The sequence below is a fragment of the Pogoniulus pusillus genome, chromosome 11 (assembly GCF_015220805.1).
Source record: "Pogoniulus pusillus isolate bPogPus1 chromosome 11, bPogPus1.pri, whole genome shotgun sequence".
Lineage (NCBI taxonomy): Eukaryota > Metazoa > Chordata > Aves > Piciformes > Lybiidae > Pogoniulus > Pogoniulus pusillus.
Genome location: NC_087274.1, coordinates 12,971,679 through 12,997,182, shown reverse-complemented (window position 1 = coordinate 12,997,182; position 25,504 = coordinate 12,971,679). Strand labels below are relative to the sequence as shown.

The following is a 25,504-nucleotide window of genomic DNA, read 5'->3' as shown; positions in this document are numbered from 1 at the left end:
TTTGGAAGTGCCCAAATCCTTCCCTGGGGCCATTTCCTCTTGTCCTGTCACTTGTTACTTGAGAGAAGAGACCAATCCCCAGCACAGTGATGCTCAAAGTAAAACCCAGCAAGAAAGCCATAAAAGTGAAAAATGCAAAAGACTGAGCACAGAGCTCATCTGTACTTTGCAGAAATCATCACCAAGCTCTCCTCTCAGACAGTTAGGGTGATAAAAACACACCAAGTGTCCTGCCTTGGACAGGGCACGCAAAGAACACACAACAAACAGATCAGGAACAGATCCAATCTGCAGTGGCAGCTCCTAGAGAAGCCTTCACAGTGTTGTCTGTTTGCTTTGTAGGCAAAAAGCAGTGCAGTTGTGTGAGAAGTGAAAGAAAAACATCATAATCTCTGATAGAAACGAGCCTGGGAATCCTGTACTCACCATTCTGTTCATCCAGCTCATTCCCAATCTCCTGTCCCATCTGTTTCTGCCGGGATATGATGGAAGAAAGAGCATCGAGTCCAGCATCTTGCTCTGCACCAGAGAACAACCCACTTTAGATCACAGTTACTGCTGACAGCCCAGGACACAGAACCATGGAATTGTTAGGGTTGCAAAAGCCCTCTTAGATCAACCAGTCCAACCACCACAATCATCAACCCAGCACAACCATGGCATGGCCATCAAACCATATTTCACACATTTACTGAACACCTCCAGGGGTGTGGACTCCACCACATCCCTGGGCAGCCTGTGCCAATCCTTGACCACTCCTGCAGCAAAGAAACTTTTTCTCACCTCCAACCTAACCCTCCCCTGGCACAATTTCAGGACATCTCCTCTCCTTCAATCACCTGTAACTAGGAAGAAGAGACCAAGCCCTTTCAGGAAGCTGTAGAGAGCAATGAGGTCTCCCCTCGGCCTCCCCTTATCCAGACTAAACACTCCCAGCTCCTTCAGCTGCTCCTCCCTAGCCCTGTTTTCCAGACCCTTCACCAGCTTTGCAGCACTTCTCTGGACTTGAGCCCAAAACTGAACCCAGTACTCAAGATGTAGCCTCCCCAGTGTTCAACAGAGGGGACCAAACACTTCCCTGGCCCTGCTGGCAACACCATTGCTGGGGAAGGACTTTTGACAAGGGCTTGTCCTGTCACTACAGGATGAGGGGCAATGGCTTGGAGGAAGAGGGCAGATTTAGGCTGGAGATTAGTAGGAAATTCTCTCCAGTGAGGGTGGAGAGACACTGGCACAGGTTGCCCAGGAAGGTTGTGGAGCACAGAATCCCCCAATGTGATCAAAGATCACATTGGGGGATTCTGTGCTCCACAACCTCCCTGGAGGTGTTCAAGGCTAGGCTGGATGAGGCCTTGACCAACCTGATCTAGTGGGAGGTGTCCCTGCCCATGCAGGGGGTTTGGAACTGGATGAGCTTTAAAGTCCCTTCCGACCCAACCCATTCTGTCATTCCCAGCCAGATCAGATTGCTCAGAGCCCCATCAAGCCTGACCTTGAATGTCTCCACCTCAAAAGTCTTTTCCAATCACAGCAATCCTGTGATTCGATGACCTCTGCAGACAACAAAACCTCGTCCCAGCTTACTGCATTGACTTTCCAAGAAGTGCTCCTCCTGGAGTCCTGGCAGTGCTCATAAGAAGCAGAAAGCCTCTTGTACCTTCTATGATCCTCCGCTGCTGCTGCCTCAGGTCGGCAAAGCCAAGCCCTCGGGTTTCCTCGGGTTCTTCCAAGAGCCAGGGGTTGGTGACACCTCGTTTGACCCCTCCAGCCATCAGGCTAGATCTGAAAATCACAGAATCACAGAATGTCAGGGGCTGGAAGGGACCTCCAAAGCTCATCCAGTCCAACCTCCTTGCCAGAGCAGGAGCACCTAGAGCAGATCACACAGGAACACATCCAGGCAGGTCTTGAATATCACCAGAGAGGGAGACCCCACAACCCCCTAAGCAGCCTGTTCCTGTGTTCTGTCACCCTCACAGGGAAAAAAATCCTCCTCATGTTTAAATGAGACTTCCTATGCCTCAACTTCCATCTATTGCCTCTTGTTCTGTCACTGGGCATCACCCAGCAGAGCCTGGCTCCAGCCTCCTGCCACTCACCTTTACATACTTATAAACATGAATGAGGTCACCTCTCAGGCTCCTCTCCAAGCAGCACAGCCCCAGCCCCCTCAGGCTCTCCTCCTAACAGAGATGTTCCCTTCCCTTCAGCATCTTTGTGGCTCTGTGATGGACTCTCTCCAGCAGTTCCCTTAAGTCCTTATTGAACTGAGAGGCCCAGAAATGGACACAGTACTCCAGATGCAGCCTCAGCAGGGCAGAGTAGAGAGGCAGAACCTCTCTCAACCTACTAACCACAGCCCTTCTAATACACCCCAGAATGGCAAGGTCCTCCTGGCCACAAGAGCACACTGCTGGCTTATGGTCAACCTCCCATCCAATAGGACCCCTAAAGCAACTTCAGTCAATGACTCTGAATCCAAAACCTCCTCACTGCATGACCCATGCTCACGAGCCTGGCTGACAGCCAGCAGAAGATGTGCCTGCTGTGCCCCACCAGTTTCTCTGCAATCACAGAAGAAATTAGCCAAGGACAGCCCAAGCAGATCCCAAAAACAAAAACACCTCCCAGGCTTCACAGCACTGCCCAGAAGTGGGAAAGCAGGGAGAGAATTAATTTTGCATTGAACAATTCAGCTCCGTGGTGAAATGTGTACCACAGACATTAAATCTCGTGTGCATGGAGGAGGCAGCATCCAAAACTGCCCAAGAAGAGGGCAGCTTGGAAGAGGATGAGTTTGAAACCAGAGCAGGGCAGACTTAGGTTGCACATCAGGAAGAAGTTCTGCACAGTGAGGGTGGGGAGACACTGGAACAGGTTGCCCAGGGATGTGGTTGAGGACTCAACTCTGAAGACATTGAAGATCAGCCCCGATGTGGCCCTGAGCAGCCTGCTATTGTTGGAGGTGTCCCTGCTGCCTGCAGGAGGGTTGGACAAGATGACCTTGGAGGGTCTCTTCCATCCCAGTGCAGTCTGTGAAAACAGGGCTGATCTGCTGTGGGATCAAACACACTTCAAACCAGACTGAAACACAGCCTGAAAGCTTTCAACACCAAAAGGACCAGTTCATTAATAGAGAAATCAGGCAAGACCACTAATTATCCACAATCAGAGAAGCACAGAGTGATGGGGGCTGGAAGGCACCTCTGGAGAGTCCAACCCCACTGCCAGAGCAGAATCACCTAAAGCAGAGCACAGAGGAACACATCCAGGCAGGCCTTGAGAGTCTCCAGAGGTGGAGACTCCACAACCTCTCTGGGCAGCCTGTTCCACAGCTTTGACACCCTCACAGTACAGAAGTTCCTCCTCATGTTTAGATGGAACTTCCTATGGTCAAGTTTATTCCAATTGCCTCTGGTTCTGTCACTGAGGATCAGAGAAAAGTCTGGCCCCATCCTTCCACCCACTCCTTAGATATTTATAAGCATTGAGAAGATCCTCCCTCAGCTCTTCTCCTCTAAGCTAAGCAGCCCCAGGTCTCTCAGCCTCTCCTCACATTAGAAATGTTTCAGTACTCTCAGCATCTCAGTGGCCCTGCACTGGACTCTCTCCAGTACATCTTTGTCCTTCCTGTGCTGGGGTGCCCAGAAGTAACCAGTTCTGCATTTCCAGCACTGCAGATGAAAGTCACAGAGTTACTCTCCTCCTCTGCCCAGTCTGCCAGGCACAGAAGTCTTCAACACTGAGGAACAGCTGCAGGAACTGGGTTTGTTTAGATTTCAAAAGAGGAGGCTGAGAGGAGACCTCATCACCTCTACAACTCCCTCGAAAGAGGTCATAGTGAAGTGGGGGTTGGTTTCTTCTCACATGCAGCAAAGGACAGAACAAGAGAAAATGGCCTCAAGTTGGGCCAGGGAAGGTTCAGGTTGGATATCAGGAACAATTCCTTCCTAGCAAGGGTTGTGAAGACATTAGAACAAGCTGCCCAGGGAGGTGGTGGAGTCACCATCCCAGCAGGGGCTTAGAAGCTGCATGGATGTGGTGCTGAGGGATGCGATTTAGTGGCAGTGACTCGGCAGCAGCAGTGGGGTTGTAAGCTCTAGGGGAGTGGTTGGACTTGCTGATCTCAAAAGTCTCTTCCAGCCTCAGCAGCTCTGTGATTCTATGGTTCTGTGCTCCTCAAAACCAGAGTCATCAAGTCAGGGTTTTTCTTCTCCAAGAATTATGAGTGGAGGCTGCTGGCGCTGCGGCCGCTTCCCTGCTTACAACGGAAAACAAGTTTTCCATGGCCAGGGCACATAAATCCCAGCAGTAAAATGAAATGTCACTGAAGTATTTTTTTCTCAATAGCAGCTTTCTGCCTTGCAGCTTTTCAGCAGCTTCTCCTACAAGACAAACATTAAGTGACAGATTGGGAGTCACATGAACCCAAAACTGCAGCTCGGATTTGGGCTAAGAGGCATCACAAGATCGGTTCCTCAGCAGCAGAACAGAGCCCAGAGCTTTTGCTTTTGCTCTTTGGAGCTCTGGGGTTTATTCTCATTTCTTCTTGGTCCTATTCTTCCCCAAACATAAGAGCAGTAAAGCAATTTTAGGAGCTCTTAAGTTCTCAACATGTTCTAATTGCACTAAGACCTGCAACTTTGAGTTGCTGTTTTGATATGGGTTTGGGTGTCTTTTTTTCCCACTGAGTCCAGGTCACTTCTCAGTGAAGGAGCTACCCCATGAGGGTGATGGAGCACTGGAACAGGTTACCCAGGGAGGTGACTGAGGCCTCATCCCTGCAGATATTTAAGGTGAGGTTCAACAGGGCTCTGGGCAGCCTGATCTAGTTGAGGACGGCCCTGCTGACTGCAGCAGGAGTTGGACTGGATGATCTTTGGAGGTTCCTTCCAACCCAGGCTATCTTACGACTCTGTGACAGCTCCCCTGATCCCATGGTACATAAACATGCCTGAAATCTTGCTGTGGGTTTAACAGAGCTGCAAACCTCTGCATCAACAGCAGTGGAGCTGGGAGGAAGCAGCTCATGGACTCTACCGAGACAGCGTTTGGATCTGCAAAGGGATGACCCACGGAGATAGTTGGAGACTCCCTTTGGACAAGGATCCCCATGGAAAGGACAAGGGCTGATGGGGACAAAGTACTGCTAAGGAGGTTCCCAAGGGACTCCAGAAGTAAAGTTTTCCCCATGAGAACAGATGGGCATTGGAATCATCTCCCAAGGCAAGTGGTGGATTCTCCTGCACTGGGCAGTTTAAGTCAAGTTGCCAAGCCGCTGGGGCAGCTCATTTCAACTCCACCATCACCTAGAAAGGTTGGAGCAGATGATCCTTGAGGTGCCTTCCAACCTAGCATTCCGAGATTCTGGATGGCTGAAATCTTCAAGCAAGGGCATTCGAGCACAATCCAGCGTGTGGCTAGCAGATCCTTGAGGCATTTATGGTGAACTAGAGCCATCTCCTGGCCGTGGGATGTATCAACACGGCTGGAAAAACCAACATCGCCTCCTGAGTTCTGGGCCAGCTGTAAATCGCAGCCACACAGCACAGAGCCTCACGGAATGCACCGGGTTGGAAAGCAACCTCCAAAGTCATCTCGGCCAGCTCCCTTGCAGGCAGCAGGGACACCTCCTCCTACAGCAGACTGCTCCAGGGCCACATCAAGGCTGGTCTGGAATGTCTCCAGGTTTGGGGCCTCAACCACATTCCTGGGCAACCTGTCCCAGTGTTTCCCCATCCTCACTGTGCAGAACTTCCTCCTGATGTCCAGCCTAACCCTGCCCTGCTCCACTTGCAAACCACTGCCCTGAGTGCAGTGCAGCGCACACAGCACATCACACAGTATCACAGTGTCACAGTATCATCAGGGTTGGAAGAGACCTCACAGATCATCAGGTCCAACCCTTTACCACAGAGCTCAAGGCTAGACCATGGCACCAAGTGCCACGTCCAACCTTGCCTTGAACTGCCCCAGGGACGGCGACTCCACCACCTCCCCAGGCAGCCCATTCCAGTGTCCAATGACTCTCTCACACGCAGAGTCAGGTGAACTCAAGAACACTTCACTTCTTCTCACTGAAAATGTCCAGAGGTTCATCCAGTTCCATCTGAAGGAAATGGATTTGGCAGAATAACACAGGAAAAAAAATGCATTGCTACAGGACTAGAAGTCTAAGCCACATCTCGCTTCAGCCAATGCAGCCTGCTCCAGCTGGGGGTGTCCCTGCTGACTGCAGGGGGCTTGGACAAGATGACCTTTGAGGGTGCCTTCCAACTCAATGCAATCTGTGGATCTGTGAGCCATGATGGTGCTGAAACAGCCACCCCAGAGCAGTGCCCAGAGCCCAGCCTGCCCTGCTTTGCCAACCATGGCCCACAAGGGAAAGAGAGGAGCTGGGCTTCCGCAGCATTCCGCTCCTTTGTGCCTCAGTACACTTGGCATCTTCAGCAGGGTAAGGAATTAGGCTGGCTTACACTGAGACATCCCCACCTTAGGATCATGGAATTGAGTTGCTTGGAAAAGACTTTTAAGATCACCAAGTCCCAACCATTACAACTTAAGAGAGTTCCACCCATCACACTTGGCTTTCTTCACTGTTTTGGGGCATTAATGACATCTCTTTGTGAGTCTCACCACAAGTGCTGCCAGGCTCATATAAACCTAGACTGGTTTGGGCTGGAAGGGACCTTTAAAACTCATCCAATCCAACCTCCTGCAGTCAACAGGGACATCTGCAACTAGAGCAGGTTGCTCACAGCCCCCAACAACCTGACTTGCAATGGTGCCAGCCATGGGGTATCTACCACCTCTTGGGGCAACTTGGCACAGGGTTTCACACCACCCTCAGGGGCAAACATTCCTCCCTTCTCTCCAGTCTCAATCTCCATCTTGGAGTTTCAAACCACCCCCACCTTGTCCTCTCACAACAGGCCCTGCTCAAAACTCTGTCCCCAGCTTTCTGATCAGCTTCTTGAAGCACTGCAAGGCCACCAGAAGGTCTCTCTGGAGCCTTCTCTTCTCCAGCCTCAACAAGCTCAACTCTCTCAGCCTGGCCTCGCAGCAGAGCCCTTCCAGCCCTGCCAGCATTGCTGTGGCCTCCTCTGGCCCTGCTCCAACAGGTCCCTGTCTGTGATGAGGACTCCAGAGCTGGTCCCAGCACTGCAGGGACATTCCTGAAGCTGAACACAATGGAAGTGTAACTTCTGAAGATGCAGAGATCCTTACAGCCTCCCAAGTTCCACAGCTCAATTAGTGAGCACGCAAAACGCAGGGCGAAGGAAGTTTGTCAGATGCTGTTAGCTGCAGCAAACACAACAGAAAGCTAAAAAGAGGTAAAAGAAAAAAGAGCCCAACCACTGCTGCCTGTTAGAAACAAAAAAAGCCAAGGCAAGCAAATCTGAAATAATTTGCACCCTTCCTTCCCTCACTCTCTTCCCCCCTCATAATCTGCCCCTATTCTTGTAGCTTGGGTCATGACAACTGGTCTGCTGGTTCCAATAATCTTTGTGACATGTTTGGTAACTACCTTCCCACACAACACAGCCTCACTTCCTCCTTCCTCTGATCTTCCCCATGTTTGGCTTTGCTGGTGTGAAGATTAAAGCTTATCCAATTAGCCACCCACTGCCTGCGCCGAGTTAATCACCTAAATCTCTGCGGAGCGCTGGAGTGTGGGGCTGGCTTTTGATTACAGGAGCAGATTTAACTAATTATGAGGCTTTAGCAACCAGCCCAACTCTAAAAGATGCTGGGGGTTTCAAATCAAGGGAGCTGTGGCACTGCTTAAGGAGGGAGGGCTTAGCTGCCCCCTTCATTGTTTCACTGAGAAGCCTCAGAGAACTTCCCCAGTAACTTAAGATTAGTCAACCAGCACTTACTTGAGAGCAAGGCCACACATCAAGGCTTAGGGCTTTAGAGCACTGATCAGCAAGACTGCCTCTGAAACAAACCCTGGGTCATATGACAATGGCTTGGATGATCACTTGAACATTCCCTTAACGATACACTTAAAGAGTGAGGCTCTTTGAAGTGCCCAGGGCACCCCAGCTTGGCTTCTTCACAGGGCAGCCTCCAAGGAGATGGCCAAGAAGCTGCAGTGCTCTCTCACTTAGGATTCAATTGCTCATGCTGTCTGAAAGGCAGGTGAAGGAAGGTCCAAGCTGGTCAGTGGAGTAAGCATACAATGAACATAGAAAGGCAAAGCTCTCTCCCCTTCCAAAACACCCAGAAGAACCCTCACAAGCACAAGCACTTCCCAATCCCCTCTGCAGGTAGGTTGCCCACTGGACATGTCCCCAGAAGAACCACACCTGACAGAGCAGCACAGTGATGGTTGGAAAGGATCTCCAGAGATCATCCAGTCCAACCTCCCTACTAAAGTAAGGACACTCACAGCAGCTTCCCCAGGAGCACAATGCCCAGCTGGGAGTGGAAGCTCTCCACACAAGGAGACTCCACAACCTCTCTGCGCAGCCTGCTCCAGGACTTCAGTACCCTCACAACAAAGAAGTTTCTCTTCATGTTCAGATGGAAGCTCCTGGGTTCCAGTTTGTGCCCCTTGCCACTTGTCCTGGCGCTGGGCACCAGTGACAAGAGTCTGTCCCTGTCCTCTTGCCCCCCACAGGTCCTTGAGCTCTTGCTGAGCATTGCTCAGATCCCCTCTGGGGCTGCTCTTCTGCAAGCTTGACAATCTCAGGGTTCTCTCAGCCTTTCAGAGGATCATAGGATGTTAGGGGTTGGAAGGGACCTCCACAGACCATCAAGTCCAATCCCCCTTCTCACAGAGAAGCTCCAGGCTCCACAGCAGCCTTACCACACAACACCAAACACACCATAAACCAGCTTATAAAGTTCTACAGTCCTCATCCAAACAGCCCCACTTCTACCACTTGCACTCCTCAGGAACGAGAGAAGCCTAAGAGAGGAGAATTCTGTCTGGAATAAAGCTGCAGCTTAGACAATAATAGGCAAAGAAAAGGCAAAGGGACAAATCTACTCCAAGTTCAACCTGAACCTTTGCTCCTTGTGCAGTGGCTGAAGTCTGGCTGGCCACAGGACCAGGTCTCAGGTCAGCATTTGTTCTCACTGCAGACCCAGCACAACACAGTGACTGTGCTGGGACAGAAACAACCTTGGGTGGGAAGATTCAGGTAGCTTTAAGCAAAGATAGAAGGCAAAACACAGAGCCCAGAGCTCAGGCCTGAACACTGCCCTCCTCCTGGCATTTCTTCCTGAGGCTAATGAGCAACTGAGTTTTAATTACAGGCACAGAGGCACCAGGAAAGTGATGGGGCTTGACTGACTCCTCTTGTGTTCAATGATCCTTTCTTGGCTCTTCCTTACAAACACAACTAGAATCAGAACTGGTTTGGGTGGAGAAGACCTTTCAGATCATCAACTCCAACCATTAAGCCAGCACTGCCAGGGCACCACCAAACCATGGCCCTCAGCACCACAGCTTTGAAATGCCTCCAGGGATGGAGACTTCACTACTGCCCTGGGCAGCCTGTTCCAAGGCTTGACACCCCTTTTGGGAAAGCAATTGTTCCTCATGTCCAGCCTAAACCTCCTCTGGGGCAACTTGAGCCATTTCCTCTTGTCCTATACTTCTTCCTTGGGAGAAGAGACCAACTCCCACCAGGCTCAACCTCCCTTCAGGGAGTTGTAGGGAGGCAGAAGGTCTCCTTTTCTTAAGGCTGAACAGCACCAGCTCCCTCAGCTGCTTCACACAAAACTTGTTCTCCAGAGGAGGCTGAGGGAGGGATCTTTTGCTTACAAGTATCTTAGAGGTAGGTGTCAGGAAGATGGGGCTAGACTCTGAGTTCTCAGCGTTCCCCCCATGACAGGACAAGAGGCAAAGGGCATAAGCTTGACCATAGAAGGTTCCATCTAAACATGAGGAAGAACTGCTTGACTTTGAAGGTGGCAGAGCACAGAAGCAGGCTGTGCAGTGATGGTGGAGTCTCCATCTCTGCAGACTTTCAAAACCCACCTGGATGCATTCCTGTGTGACCTGCCCTGGGTGATCCTTCTTTGACATGGGGGCTGGACTGGATGAGCTCCAGAGGTCCCTTCCAACCCCTGTGATTCTGTGACACTGAGTACCTAGTTAGACAGAAGGAAAGATATCCCAAATTCCTTTTGTCTCCACAAACATTTCTAAAAACTCAGGAAAGTCCAAACTGTAATTTCAGAAGGTCAACATTTCTTGGTGCCTGCTTCACTTCTGCTTTGCCAACAGTGGTGGAACCATGAGGAGTTCTCCCCCCATTCAGTCTCTATTATAACCACTTGCACTCATCTCTTCCCAAAGAGTCAAAGAGAGGAGAAGATCCTGCCACTGCCTATTGAAAACCAATTAAAGCAACTTGAAGTGACCCTACTCAAGGGGAGTCACACAAACAGCACAACCTTTTCCCCTGGAACATTCCAGTTGCATCTTAATTAAGGCCGACAAGGCCGGAAGGTAAATTAATGCTATAGCACAGCAATGGAGTGTCCTGCCCTGTGTGCTGGCCCAAGTTGTCACTTAGCATAAATACTAAGAGCATTAAGGCCACTGCAGTCCACCAGCAGCTCTACAGCAGTTTTCAAAGGAGGTAAAACTCACTGAATGGTGACCAAACGTAAACGAAGATTAATTCTGGTGAAACCCTGACGGTCCCAGGCAGTGGGGACAACAAACATGTGATCAGTGGTGCAAGAAGGTTAATGAAAGGAAAAGAAAGAGACTTGTGACCATGTGTGCTGTCACCTCAGGGATGGATTAGATACAGAAAAGCAATACAAACCCAGAGAAAAGTGTCAGTGCTAGAACTTCATCAACCAAAGGGAGCTGATTTTTCTAATGCAGTGGGAAAAGCAGGCTTCAGGCTCCAGACATGCTGAAGAGTGGCCTTGGCCACCTACTGAAATCCAAAGCAGGCTGCAACAACTTCAGAAGAAATCTGGGGCTGTGAAGAGCAGCTTAGCCCCAGCAGAAGCTGCTGCTGGATGCCCCTACATACAGCATGGCAGGCAGGGGACACCCGTGGCCTGCAGGTTGACAGAGGAGATTCTGCCACTGCTGTGGTGAGCCCTCACCTGCAGTGCTGAGTCCAGGTCTGAAGATGAGAGAGTCATTGAAGAAAGCCACAAAGATGCTCAGAAGGCTGGACAACCTCTGCTATGGGGACAGGCTGGGAGAGTTGGGGCTGTTCAGCCTGGAGAAGAGGAGGCTCCAGGGAGACCTTAGAGCTGCATTTCGGTAGCTGAAGAGGACCTACAGGCAGGCTGAGGAGGGACTGTTCAGAAGAGCTTGTGGGGATAGGATGAGAGGCAATGGACTGAAAGTGGAGCAGGGCAGATGAAGGTTGGACATCAGGAGGAAGTTCTGCACAGTGAGGGTGGGAAGACCCTGGAACAGGCTGCCCAAGGCTGTGGCTGAGGCCTCATCCCTGGAGACACTCAAGGTCAGATTCAATGTGGCCCTGGGCAGCCTGCTCCAGCTAGAGGTGTCCCTGCTGCCTGTAGGGGGGTTGGCCAAGATGACATTTGAGGGTCTCTTCCAACCCAATGCAATTTGTGAATCTGTGAACTTCTTCCTTCCCTACAGCCTAGCCTTGGGCAAGGGAAAGGTTGGAGGTGCTGGACCAAGATCCAGGCCCTGGCTACATCCCTCTCTGTACCACCGAGAACAAGACTCACAGAGGAGGCTATGGAAGGGACATGAATTCACCAGGCAAAGAATAGCTGGCACAGCTTTATCCATTTCTAATTAAAGAAGCTAAAGCTATAAAACTTCAAGCCTTGCAACACTGACAAATATTGTCTGGGGTGGAAAATCCTGCTTTCCCAGATCATTCCTAATAGAGCTTGGGATTACACTGGGACTTGGGTATTTGCCTCCCATCTGCCTCAACACCTCCACACCAGGGCAGCTCTGGGTTGACTCCTCACCCTCTACAGCCATAACATACCAGCAATGTCCTGCCAAGGCAGGGACAGGCACACCTCAGAAAATGCAGGCAGCTTATGGACCACTGAGAGCAGGAGACACCAAGGAGCTGGCTGACACCATCACTGCCCAAGGACGTTTTGCCTTCTTGCTCTTCTACATGTTTCACACAGAATCACAGAACTGTCAGGGCTGGAAGAGACCTCAAAGATCATCCAGTTCCGACCCCTCACACCAGATCAGGTTGCTCAGAGCCCCATCCAGCGTAGTCTTAAACACCTCCCGGAATGAGGCTTCCACCACTGCTCTGGGCAACCTGTTCCAGTGTCTCACCACCCTCGTGGTGAAGAACTTCTTCCTAACATCCAATCTGAATCTCCTCACTTCTAGTTTTGCTTCATTCCCCCCAAGTCCTATCACTACCCAACATCCTAAAAAAGTCCTTCCCCTGCTTTCCTGTAGGCCCCCTTCAGTTACTGGAAGGCCACAACAACTCAGCAATATAAAAGCCAGCACCAGTGCATCAGCTGGGTTTGCACCACACTCTGGAGAATCACAGATTGGTTTGCATTGAAGGGATCTTAGAGATCATCTAGTTCCAATCCCCCACCATGGGCAGGGACATCTTCAACAAGATGAAGCTGCTCAGAGGCCAACCCAGCCTTCAACATCTCTAGAAATTCTTTCCAGTGAGGGTGGGGAGACACTGGCACAGGTTGCCCAGAGAGGCTGTGGCTGCTCCCTCCCTGGAGGTGTTCAAGGCCAGGCTGGATGATGCCTTGAACTTGTGCTTGTGTGAGGTGTCCCTGCCCATGGCAGGGGGGTTGGGACTGGATGATTTTTAAGGTTCCTTCCAACCCAAATCAATGAATCTGTGAGTTAATGGATTCCATCCAAGTCAGCACTTTCACCATCCACAACAGATGCTTCATTGACAAAGTTTGGCAACACGAAAGAGAAACCAGAGAGTGAAATCCCTGCTTTGGCTGCACCAAACAGCACACCAGAGCACAGCAGTGAGGAGAGACCAACCTCAACCCTACATCCCTGAACAGAACCTCCTGGAACAGAGAGCCCTGGAGCTGTTTAGTCTGGAGGAGACGGAGAGGAGATCTTATCAATGTCTATAAATATCTGAGTGGGTGTCAAGATGAAGGGGCCAGGCTCTTGTCAGTGGTGCCCAGTGCCAAGACAAGGGAAAACAGGCACAAGCTGGAACCCAGGCAGTTCCACCTCAAGACAAGGAGAAACCTCTTTGTTGTGAGGGTGCTGGAGCCTCACAACAGGCTGCCCAGAGAGGCTGTGAAGTCTCCTTCTCTGCAGAGATTCCAACCCCACCTGATCCTGGGCAAGCTGCTGCGGAGCACCCCTGCTTTAGCAGGAGTGTTGGACTGGATGACCTGCAGAGGCTCTTTCCAGCCCCACCACGCTGGGTGTCTGTGCAAACAGCTGCCACTTGGAAGCACAAGGTTTAGCTTTTAATAACTCATGTTTCTAACACCAGTCCCCACTGCAGAAGTGCAGCTGCACTCCTCAGAGGCAGCTCTCAGCACACCCCAGGCCAGCAGAGGTGAGGGAGCTCTGCTCAGCCACAGGCTGTGACCCAGACCACAGAGCATCAGAGCACAGCTCTTGGAGTGCCCCAGCACAAGCTGAAGAAGCCTGTGCCAGCTGCACTGGAGCTTCCCACACATTCTGGGCCCACACAAAAGTTCAAGGAATGAAAAGAGCTTCCAAGCCAAGTTTTACCCACTGCAGTCTACACTGGAGGGCAATTTGATCAGCCATGGGCACACAGCAAGCTCTGCCAACACACAGGCTGCAGCTCCACTTCTCTTCTATGGGACCACTCCATGTCTTGCACAGTTTGTTATAGACACAGCACCCACACAGCAGCCACCAAACTCAACTCATGCACTGCTGATAATTCATTAACTCAGGCAGGGGACCCAAATTTCACACCTGAGGAAAAGGGTCTGCCTCTCTTCATGTGCAGAGACAAGTAGGGGAGGATTCTCTCCAAGAACCTGTTGGAGAGGACAAACAACTCCCACCAGAGAGGGGCTAGATGAGAACTGTGTAAGGAGAGCACAACTTGCAGGCTGTTAACCATAATTACTTTTTCCACTTGTGGAAGACACACCAGAGTGGAAATTCAGATGAATTCCATCTGAAGGCCCCTGCTGACTGCTACACAATGTGATCATTGGGGACTGTGTGACCATGAAGGCTCATCCTGACAGCTTCCTTTCCAACAATTCTGCTCTGATCTCAACAACTCTGATCTGCTGGAGGGCAGGGAGGCTCTAAAGAGGGATCTGGACAGGCTAACGGGCTGAGGACAATGGCATGAGAAAGGCCAAGCACTGGGTCTTGCACTTGGGTCACATCAACTCCACAAATACTCTTCCAGCCACTATGCTCCCAGCCTGGAGACTGCCCAGCAGAGAAAGACCTGAGGGTGCTAATCAAGAGCTGCCTGGAGATGAGCCAGGGAGTGCTCAGGCGGCCAAGGCCAACAGCATCCTGGTTTGGATCAGGCACAGTGTGACTAGGACAGGGATTGTTCTCCTGTACTGGGCACTGGTGAGGCCACCCCTTGAGTATTGGGTTCAGTTTTGGGGCCACTCACCCCAAGAAGGACATTGAGGGGCTGGAGCAGGTCTGGAGAAGCTGGTGAGAGGTCTGGAGAACAGGACTGGGGAGAAGCAGCTGAGGGAGCTGGGAGTGTTTAGTCTGAGGAAGAGGAGGGTGAGGGGAGACCTCATTGCTCTCTACAGCTCCCTGAAAGGAAGCTGGAGCCAGGTGGAGGTTGGTTTCATCTCCCAGGAAGCAAGCAATGGGATGAAAGGAAATGGTCTCAAGTTGTACCAGGAACAATTTCTTCCCCAAAAGGCTTGTCAAGGCCTGGCCCAGGCCGCCCAGGGCAGTTGTGGAGTCTCCATCCCTAGAGGGGTTGCAAAGCTGTGTAGATGTGATGCCTAAGTAGCATAGTTTAGTGGTGCCCTGGCAGTGCTGGGCTAGTGGTTGGCCTCAGTCATCTTAAAGGCCTCTTCCAGCCTAAACAATTCTGTGATTCATGTAGACATTATGTGGTGGTCCCCACTAGTCCCACTCAGAGACTGACTGTCCTAGATCCCTTAGCCAGCTCTGCCAAGCAGCTCCCCAGGGAACAAGCTGCCCAGGGAGGTGAGGGAGTCACCAACCCTGGATGTGTTTAAAAGTTGTTTGGATGTGGTGCTTGAGGATATGGTTTAGATTGCAACTTGTAGGTCAGGGTTCTCAGCTGGACTTGGTGATCCTGAGGGGCTTTTCCAACCTGATTGCCTCTGTGATTGCCCCAGGTCCCAGCTTTACAGCCATGTGTGACACCCCACAGCACTTCTAAGCCAGCGAAAGCACAGCTGGGGACCTGCAGGGATAAAGGGGCTCAGGGGATGCATTCCCCATGCTGAAAAGCAGAAGCCAGACTGTTCCCTGCAGGGGACAGTGTCATACCTTGTGACATCTGGTTCTGTGCCTTCGTTCTGGTAGGATGCCTGCAGCTGCTTCTGGCGTGTGAGGAGGTCATCCACCAAACTCTGCCTCCTGTCTCCCTCCAGCTGCGTGCTGAGGATACTTGGTTAAGGACCACACTTAAAAGGCTGCAACACTACAATCTGAGGACATGAAACAATCCCTGCTACACACCCTGAAAAATCAGCCAAATTCCTGCTCACCACAACTGACTGAACCCAAGACAAGGCTGCAGCATCTCCCAGGACAGGGCACAGCTTTCTTCGTGAAACCTGCTGCCACTCTGTGCCTCTGGAGGCTACAGATCTCAAACTTGGTGTTCCCCACAGATCAGTATTGGGTCCAGTTTTAGTCAATACCTTCATCAGTGACCTGGATGAGGCGTTTGAGTGGGCTCTCAGCATGTCTGCTGCTGATACCACACTGCAGGGGGGTGGCTGAGACCCTATCAGGCTGTGCTGCCATTCACTGAGACCTGGACAGGTTGGAGCTGGGCAGAGAAAATCTCATGAGGTTCAACAAGGGCAAGTGTGGAGTCCTGCCACTGGAGAGGAATAACAGCAGGCACCAGTACAGACCAGAGTTGTCCTGACAGAAAGAGGGTGGACAGGAAGTTGGCCATGGCACACCAATGTGGCCTTGTGGTCAAGAGGGCCAATGGCATCCTGGAATGCATCAGGAAAAGTGTGTCCAGCAGGTCAAGGGAGGTTCTCTTGCCCTTCTGCTTTGCTCTGGTGAGACCACATCTGGAACACTGCACCCAGTTTTGAGCTCCCCAGTTCAGAAGCTCACAAATCCAGAGACCTGCTGGAGAGAGTCCAGTGGAGGCTACAAGGATGATTTGGGGACTTGAACATCTCTCCTGTGAAGAAAGACTGAGAGCCCTGAGGCTGTTTAGTCTGGAGAAGAGAAGGCTGGGAGGAGATCTGACCAATGTGTACAAATACCTGAGGGGTGGGTGCCAAGAGGAAGGGGCCAGGCTCTCGTCAGTGGTGCTCAGTGATAGGACGAGGAGCAATGGGTACAAACTGGAACCCAGGAAGGTCCACCTCAAAATGAGGAGACATTTCTTTGGTGGGAGGGTGACAGGGCCCTGGAGTAGGCTGCCCAAAGAGGTGGTAGAGTCTCCTCTGAAGTTTCAAAATCCACCTGGATGCATTACTGTGTGACCTGCCCTGGGTGATCCTGCTCTGGCAGGGGAGTGGGACTTGATGATTTCTGGAGTTCCCTTCCAACCCCTAACATTGTGTGACTCTCTTTCACAGTGACCACAGAGTGGTCATCACCTTGAAGTTCTAAGTGAACTGGAAGGCTCTTTACCGCCAAAATAGGATGAGCATTAAGAATGGCATTTGCCCCTCCAAAACCCAGCATCAATCTTCCATGTACTTCCAAGAAGCCCTGCACAGCTGATCTCTTCCAGAACGCTGGCAGCTGTAGGGGGTTGGACAAGATGATCTTTGAGGGTCCCTTCCAAGACAGTGCAATCTGACTCAGTGAACACACAGCAATGCTGCAAGGAAGTTCAATCTTCTCCAACTTACACACTAAGGAGCTACACAGGGCAGGCCCAAACAGAACAGAGCTTCTAAAACCCACACCCTACCTCACATCCAATCTCACTGGAGGCTCCTAAGACAGCCCAAGTGAGTAGCTCCCAGTCAAGCAAACAGCAAACAACCCAAAATATCCCTGGAGCACACTTCCATCTGCAGTCCATCAGCAGAACCCAACAGCCACTGACACAGCAGCAAAACTATTCCTGCAGAACCTCTGAGACACAAGATGCCCTCAGGTGCTGCAGCTTGCAGGGGCTGCTTTGTTTAATTCACCTCAGGGACATTTGGAAGGACTCTTCCAAGCAGTGCTCAGCAGATTATGCTGCAGCTGAGCTGAGCTCTATGTTTTCAGCCACAGCAGCAGTACTGCTCTGCTCCAAAGCCCTCACTGAACAGGGAAGTTCTACCCCTGGCCATCAGCACAGCACTCAGGGAGCTGAGAATGGACTTCTGCCATGGTAAACTTGAGATGAAACATTCATTCACGAAATCAGATTGCTGCTGGACAGCTGCAGTGAGTTGAGTGCACTTCTTCAGCCTGACTATTCCAACATATGGAAAGAGCAGCAAATCCAAGCCAGGTCAAGGGGTAACACTCCTAGAGGACCTGTGATTCTTAAGGCAGACTTTAAAGTGTTCTGATATCATTCTGAAGATTCATAGAATGGTTTGGGTTGGAAGGGACATTAAAGATCATCTAGCTCCAACCTCCTTGCCATGGGCAGAGACAGCTTCCACTTGACCTCATCCAAACTGGCCTTGAACACCTCCAGGGAGGGAGCAGCCACAACCTCTCTGGGCAACCTGTGCCAGCTGGCATCCTCATTGGAAAGAATTTCTTCCTAACTTCCAGTCTATATCTGCTCTCCTCAAGGAAGGAGATGAAGCTCCATTGCTCCTTAAGCCAGCCACACCTCTGTGTAGCCCTGAACAAGTCCTCACCCCTCATTTTTGTGAGGACTGAAGCCAGCAGAGGCCAGGAGAAAACCCCAGAGCAGCAGGTTCTCTGATGGACAAGTGACATCAGCTCACAAACCAGCTGTGTGACCAGAGGCACAGGGCAGGGGCAGGATGGTTCATGGAATGGCTTAGGTTGGAAGGCACCCCGAAGACCATCTAGTTCCAACTCTCCTACCATAGGCAGGGACACCTCCCACTAGAAAAGGTCACTCAAGGCCTCATCCAATCTGGCCTTGAACAACTCCAGGGAGGGAGCAGCCACAACCTCCCTGGGCAACCTCTGCCAGTGTCTAACCACCCTTTCTGGAAATAATTTCTTCCTAATCTCCAGACTAAATCTGCCCTGTTTAAGCTTCAATCCAGTTCTGAGACTTTTCAGACCATCTTATTAAGCTTCTCTGGGACACAGCAAAGCTCACTTCACACCCACCATACCTGAGATGGCCCCAGCCACAATCAAGACATTAAACAGCAGCCCTGTCAGAATTCTAGAGGCAAACTCTTCTAAATATGGCATGAGGGAAAAACCCCCAGCTGTGTGGCAAAGGAATGCTAGCCCATTCTCCCACTCTCCCACAACAGAGAGAGGTGAGTGAGCTGCGTTTACACCGATACATCTGGCGTGTTGACACAGCCCTCAGCAGCAAGTCCTTCAGCTGCTCGATCTTCTCCCTGAGGGTCTGCAGCGAGGACCTGATCACCACGTTGAGCTGCAAGGGAAGAGAGACATTTGGGTTACAGCCACAGAAAATTTACAATCATAAGAATGGTGTTGAGGTGCTTGAATGTGTTCAGAGAAGGACACCAAAGCTGGTGAGGGGCTGGAGCGCAGCCCTGTGAGGAGAGGCTGAGGGAGCTGGGGGTGTGCAGCCTGCAAAAGAGGAGGCTCAGGGCAGACCTCACTGCTCTCTGCAACTACCTGAAAGGAGGTTGGAGCCAGGTGGGGGTTGGTCTCTTCACTCAGACACCCAGGGATAGAACAAGAGGACACAGACTCAAACCACACCAGGGCGTGTTTGGGATGGATGCTGGGAGGAAGTTTTTCATGGAAAGAGATATTTGCATTGGAATGGGCTGCCCAGAGAGGTGGAGTCCCCATCCCCAGAGGTGTCTAAAAGGAGAGTGGATGAGGCACTTAGTGCCATGGTTTAGTTAAAGAGAAGGTGTTAGGTGATAGGTTGGACTGGATGATCTCGAATGTCTTTTCCAACCTGGTTAATTCTGTGATTCTGTTTAGGTTGGAAGGGACCTCAAAGATCATCTAGTTCCTGCCATAGGCAGGGACACCTCCCACTAGAACAGGTTGCTCAAGGCCTCATCCAACCTGGCCTTGAACGCCTCCAGGGAGGGAGCAGCCACAATCTCTCTGGGCAACCTGTGTCAGTGTCTCACCAGTTTCACTGCAAAGAACTTCTTCCTACCATCCAGTTTAAATCCCCTCTCTGCCAGTTTAAACCCATTACTCCTCATTCTGTCGTTACAAAACCTTGTCCATAGTCCCTCCCCAGCCCTCCTCTAGGCCCCCTTCAGACACTGGAAGGCCACTCCAAGGTCTCCTGGAAGCAGCTGACAAGATACTGAACTTCAGGCTGCACACCAGTGTGCAGGACTCCAGTTTAAACTCAGGCAGAAAGGGACTGATGCAGTTCACTGGGCTCAGTGCTTGCAAAACAGGGAGTTAACCAGCCCTGGTTTTGCAAGCACAATTCAAATGCATTGCTGCTGGTGAGTATGGAGAGTTGGCTTTCAACATTCCAACACATTCCTTTAGATGGGCAAAACATGTCAGCACACTTTAGTATTTTCCAATTTGTTTTCCAGTTCTTTCCCCTGGAATTTCATACAAATGCAGGCTTCAGCTTTCTTCTGCCACCAGGTTTCATAGGTCCATAGAATGGGTTCGGTTGGAAGGGACCTTCAAGATCATTCAGTTCCAACCCCCTGCCGTGAGCAAGGACACCTTCCCCTAGCCCAGGTTGCTCAAGGCCTCATCCAACCTGGCCTCAAACACCTCCAGGGAGAGAGCATCCACAACCTCCCTGGGCAACCTGTGCCAGTGTCTCATCACCCTCACTGTCAAGAATCTCTTCCTAATCTCCAGTCTAAATCACAGAATCACAACATTAACCAGGTTGGAAAAGGCCTTGAGATCATCACATCCCACCTACTACCTAAATTTTGCCTCTTCCTTTCTACACCTCTCCCAGCTCAGAGTCACTGTCCCTCATTCTGTCACTACAAGACCTTGTCAAATGTCCCTCCCCAGCCCTCAGGGTTAGAGGAAAACTTGCTGCAGGTTCAGATGCTCCCTCTCCACCAAACTCCTCTAGACTGTAAAGGTCATAGACTGGTTTGGGTTGGAAGACACCCTTAAAGATCATCCAGCTCCAATCCCCCTTGCCATGGGCAGGGACACCTCCCACTAGCCCAGGCTGCTCAAAGCCTCATCCAACCTGGCCTTGATCTCAAAGAAATTCAGCTTTCCTTCATTTCCCCTCTCAGCAGCACCTACCACAACCCTCAAGCCCTTCTCACAACAGACCTGCCCAAAATCCAGATGGGTCTGTTCTCCCTCCAAGTGTACTTAAGCCATCACATTCTCCCCTGCTGCAAAGAAGCTCAAGGCTTGTGGGAATCCTCCTCCCTCCCCACTCCTCCCCAAGCCAGGCTGCCATTATCCTCTGGGGTTTTCCTCCTTAAATGTTATTTCTTCTCATTCCAGTGATGCAGAACACACCAGGAAAAAACATTGTCACTGCAATTAAGCAGGCAACCCCTTCTAATTAGGGCTTTGTGTGATTCTTATTCACAAGGCATCGGCCCCGCTGTGGGTTTGAATGGTTACCAACCTCGGCTGCTCCATGTGGCGAACCAGCAACAGGGAAAGAATATTTGCTTTGAGCCTAATTCCTGTCTTCTTGAAGACACAGAGGCAGCAGCCAGACACCAACAGCCTGCAGGGCTCCTGCCCACAGCTGAAGAGCAACTGGCGTCTGCGCAGGGGTGGAGCGAGATATCCCCCAAATCCCCCAGGAGCATCAGAAGCTGAAATCTCCCTGGCTCAGAGAGGCTTGGTCTTCAACACTGCCAAACACAGCCACCACAGCAGCTGCAGCCATGCTGAGGCAGCCTTGAGAGCACTCAAGCCAAAACCCACCTCCAGCCCCAAAGCTGTGGAATGCTAGAGCAGCATTCCCAAAGCCAGGATGGGAGTGTAAATGCTTCCAGGAAAGTTCAAGCGGTTGTTTATCCCCTCTAGCTCTGCAAGCAGGTAGTAAAAGGGCTTTGAATTTCACACACACTCTCGTTGGGGTTGGACATGGTGACTGTCAAGGTCTTTTCAAACTGAATGATGCTATTAGCAGCCTTCCAGTACCTGAAGGAGGCTACAATAAAGTTGGAGAGGGACTTTTGACAAGGCCTTGTAGTGACAGGATGAGAGGGAGCGGACTGAAGCTTGAGAAGGGAAGGTTTAAACTGGAGATGAGAAAGAAATTCTTCCCAGTGAGGGTAGGGAGACACTGGAACAGGTTGCCTAGGGAGGTTGTGGATGCTTCATCCCTGGAGGTGTTCAAGGCCAGGCTGGAGCAACCTGGGCTAGAGGGAGGTGTCCTTACCCATGACAGGAGATTGGAACTGGATGATCTTTAAGGTCCTTTCCAACTCAACCCATTTTGTGCTTCTATGAATGCTGCTTTGAATCGACCCAGAACAGCCAAGTCCCATAAATATCCAAGAAAACCATCAAAGATACAGACACCTTCCAGGAACTGCAGTGCTCTAACAAAAGATTTCACTGCCATTAGAGAGGAAAAAAGGACACCAGCAGCAGCTTTAAGATCAGCTCCCTGCAGCAGAGTCCACGCCTGGTAAGTACCAGCCTGAAATCTTTCCCTACAGGGTTTTGGATTTTTTATTCCCCTCTTCTCTTTCCATCTTAAATTTTCTGCTCTATTTTTCACTCAGCACTAAGGTTTTTTTTTAGCCATGCTAATGGTCAAATACTGTAAAAATAAAAACTTGTTTACATTCTCCCTGCCAGGCAAATACTGTACAAAGGCTTTTTTTGTTTTTGTTGTTTGTTTCTTCCCCTTGCTTTAAAACACTGAGGAGTCACAGAGCAGGAGACTGCTCAGGCATGGATTTCTCAAGGTGCACTTCTGTTATGAAAACATCTCCCTCCTTGTTGGAAACTTGTTTGTAGTAGAACCAAACCCTGCCAAATATTCACCTTTAACTGTTAATGGCTGAAAGGCAAACAGTGCCTGGAAAACACAGAGCATGGAACAAATGACTTTATGGAGAAGTGAAGCCACTCATGTGATGTTTCCATAAAACACAACCTGGGGGAGAAAGGATTCAAATGACACCAATACAAAGTTTTGCTGGTGGGGGAGTGTTTGGGACACGTCATGGATTGCAGTGATGCAAGCAGAGACCTTTGTCCTCTATAAATACAGAGGGGTTAAGGCAGCAATCTTTTTGTTAGCCTGCTATTGCCAGGCTCTGTCTGCACCCTTGCTGATACCTCACCTGAACACAGGCGGTTAAATCACCATCTCTCAACACTCCCCTCAACCCAGCAGATGGAGAGAGGAGATTCTGCAGTACTGTGTCCAGCTCAAGAGCCCTCAACACAGGAAGGACATGGAGCTGATGGAGCGGGTCCAGAGAAGGGCCACAAACATGATCAGAGGGCTGGAGCACTTCTCCTAAGAAGACAGGCTGAGAGAGCAAGGCTTGTTCAGCCAGGAGAAGGCTCCAGCCAGACCTAATCACAGCCTTCCAGCACCTAGAGGGGGGCTACAGGAGACCTGTGAGGGACTGTTTCCAAAGGCCTGCAGTGGCAGGACAAGGGGCAATGGTTTGAAATCAGAGAAGAGCAGACTTAAATTGGATGTTAGGAACAGGGTCTGTACCATGAGGATGCTGGAACACTGCAACAGGGTTGAGGTCCCTGCCCTGGTGATATTCAAGGTGAGGTTTGGGCAACCTGATCTAGTTGATGATGTCCTTGCTTACTGCAAGGGGGTTGGACTAGATGACACTTGGAGGTCCCTTCCAAACCAAACCATTCTATGATTCTATACATTTGTCTCAAATCCCAGTTATTTGTACCTCCTGAACTCTCTTTACCATTCAGGTCAAGTTTAAGTCACTCATTAAAAAGTCCTGGTTGTTGTGCAAAGCCTACACAGCTTTCCTCACCATTGCTCCAAAAATGACATTAGATTTTAAAAGCTATCAGCAAAGAAGCTTCAGTGATCCAGCAGCACATGGCAGCCCTGCTATAGAGTGGAACAGGGTCTACAAAACAAATCAGTGGGGTTGTAATGATGTAAATTACTACAAAAAGCTCACTCCAGGGCCTGCACACATCAGCACAGGCAGGGGAGAAGCTCACAGCAGGATGCCTCAGGACCCAGTTGCTCCTGTACTGCTTGAAGGAAAGAACAAGGCTTTTAGTCCTGAAGGGAGCAGCCTCCTGAGAACCTTCTAATTCTGTATTTTAAACAGGAGGTGTGAAAAGGTGGAGAATGGAACCTTTCTGGGTAAGCTTCTCATTCATATTTAACTCCAGTCTTGCATTTTGTCAGAAATGTAGCTAAAAATGATGCAAAATTCCTAATCCACAGGAAAGAAGCAAGTCAGCCTTGTGGGGAAAAATATCTACTCAGTGTAAAAAGATCTACTCAGTATTTATAGAGAGGATGAAGTGCATCTCAGCATCTCTTAGATTCCAGCTCAGTTCCTGGCAGTGACAGCCCTGAGCAGCAGGCAGTGTGTGCCCAACACTCCCACAGCTTCTCCCTGTCTCGTGCACTGCGTGCAAAAAGTCTCATGACTGCTAAATCCAAGGTTGGGTCTGTGGCACTGAACAGCTACTAATTTATAGATTGTATTCTTGATTTCTTAATGGAAGTCTAAAAGAATTGTGGAATAGCTTTGGCTGCAAGGAAACTTTCAGATCATCAATTCCAACCACTAACCCAGCACTGCCAGGGCATCACCAAACCATGGCCCTCAGCACCACAGCTGCACAGCTTTGAAACCTCTTCAGGGATGGGGACCCCACCACAGCCTGGGAGAGGTCTTGACAACCCTAAGGGGGAAGAAATTGTCCCTCATGCCAAATGTAAATCTTCCCTGGGGCAATTTGAGGCTGTTTCTGTTTGTCCTATAGCTTGTAACTTGACAGAAGCTACAAACTGCCACCTGGCTCCAACCTCCTTTCAGGGAGCAGTAGAGAAACAGAAGACCTCCCCTCAGCCTCATCTTCTCCAGACTAAACACCTCCATGTCCCTCAGCTGCTCCTCACCAGCCCTGCCCGCCACACTTTTCACCAGCTTTGTTGCCCTTCTCTGGATACACTCCAGTACCTCAATGTTCTTGCACCAAGCAGCCCAAAACTGAACCTAGGATGTGAGGTGTGGCCTCACCTACGTCCACTGCAGAATGACAACCACTGCTCTGGCTCTGCTGCCGCTCTATTGCCGACCTAGGCCAGGATGCTGTTGGCTTTCCTGACCACCTGGGCACCCTGCTGGCTCATGTTCACCCAATAAACACTCAGTTCCTGACTTCAAACCTAGCTTTCACCCTGCAGATACCCGGCTGGCAGCAGCAGTGTCCTGCCACAGCCCAGTGCCTGCAGTAAGGTGGGCTGTGGGGTGTCACCCCCATGCTTCCAGCCATGTCACTTAGCAGCACCCACTTCCCTCTGCAGCTGGCGAGGAAGGACACTCAGCACTTACAGCTTCTTCAACACAGCTGCCTCCTGCAAATTTAATGCTTACCCAGCGTTTAGAGCTGTTAAAAGCAAAGTCTAGCTAAAAGTCCCCATGCTCACAACCTCCCAGCTGCTGTCATAGCAGTACCTTGGCAGAGCTCTCCCCGTTCCTCTGGTACCGGTTACGCTCTTGGATTCTCTCCGCGGTCTCCTGGGCGATCTGACAAGCGGCATCGTACAGCGAGAGCCTGCGGGGGAAGGAGCCCGGAGCTGAGCCTCAGCACCACCCGGCCGGACCCTCTCGGCCCTTAGTGCCCAGCTTCGGCCTCCCTTTGCGGGGAAACTGCCTGTGCTCCCCCGCAGCAGGTGCCAAAGCCACCAATGCATCAAGCTCCGCTTCTTAAACTGACCTAAAAGAAGCTTTTGGAGGCAAAATGCGCTCTGCAGGGAAAGGTACCCCCTCCCGGGGACAGCACACAGCCCGGGGCCCTGTCCCAACCGACCCCGGCCCCGCCGCTCGCAGTCGCCCAGCTGGGCGGAACCAGCCAGACAGAGCTGCTCGCCTCTATCGCGGCACCGGCAGGTCCGCTCCCCGCCGAGCCCGGGACGGCTCGGCCCGACAGGCCGTCGGGTTGCGATCAGCGACAGCGAACCCATCCCCGGAGGACGGGAGCCGGAGGCGCCGGCCCGGGACTCACCAGGGGTCCGGAGCCATCGCCGCCGCCGGAAGGGCCCTGTGCTTCCGCACCTCGGCTGGGGACGGCGGCCGCCGAGGGCCAAACTCCGCCGCTCGCAGCCGC

The 25,504-nt window shown here is 51.1% G+C and overlaps 1 protein-coding gene across 1 annotated transcript in view; it reads right to left on the bottom strand.

The window, feature by feature from the left end:
- Nucleotides 1-25,504, bottom strand: part of STX8 (syntaxin 8) — a 125,597-nt gene extending 100,093 nt beyond the window's left edge. The window contains exons 1-6 of the mRNA XM_064151111.1: nt 25,403-25,504; nt 24,853-24,952; nt 18,589-18,683; nt 15,437-15,547; nt 1,658-1,782; nt 427-519 (exon numbers count right to left, since the gene is read on the bottom strand). Coding sequence (XP_064007181.1) covers nt 427-519; nt 1,658-1,782; nt 15,437-15,547; nt 18,589-18,683; nt 24,853-24,952; nt 25,403-25,419 — 541 coding nt within the window. The 5' untranslated portion in view covers nt 25,420-25,504. The remainder of the gene's footprint in view (nt 1-426; nt 520-1,657; nt 1,783-15,436; nt 15,548-18,588; nt 18,684-24,852; nt 24,953-25,402) is intronic.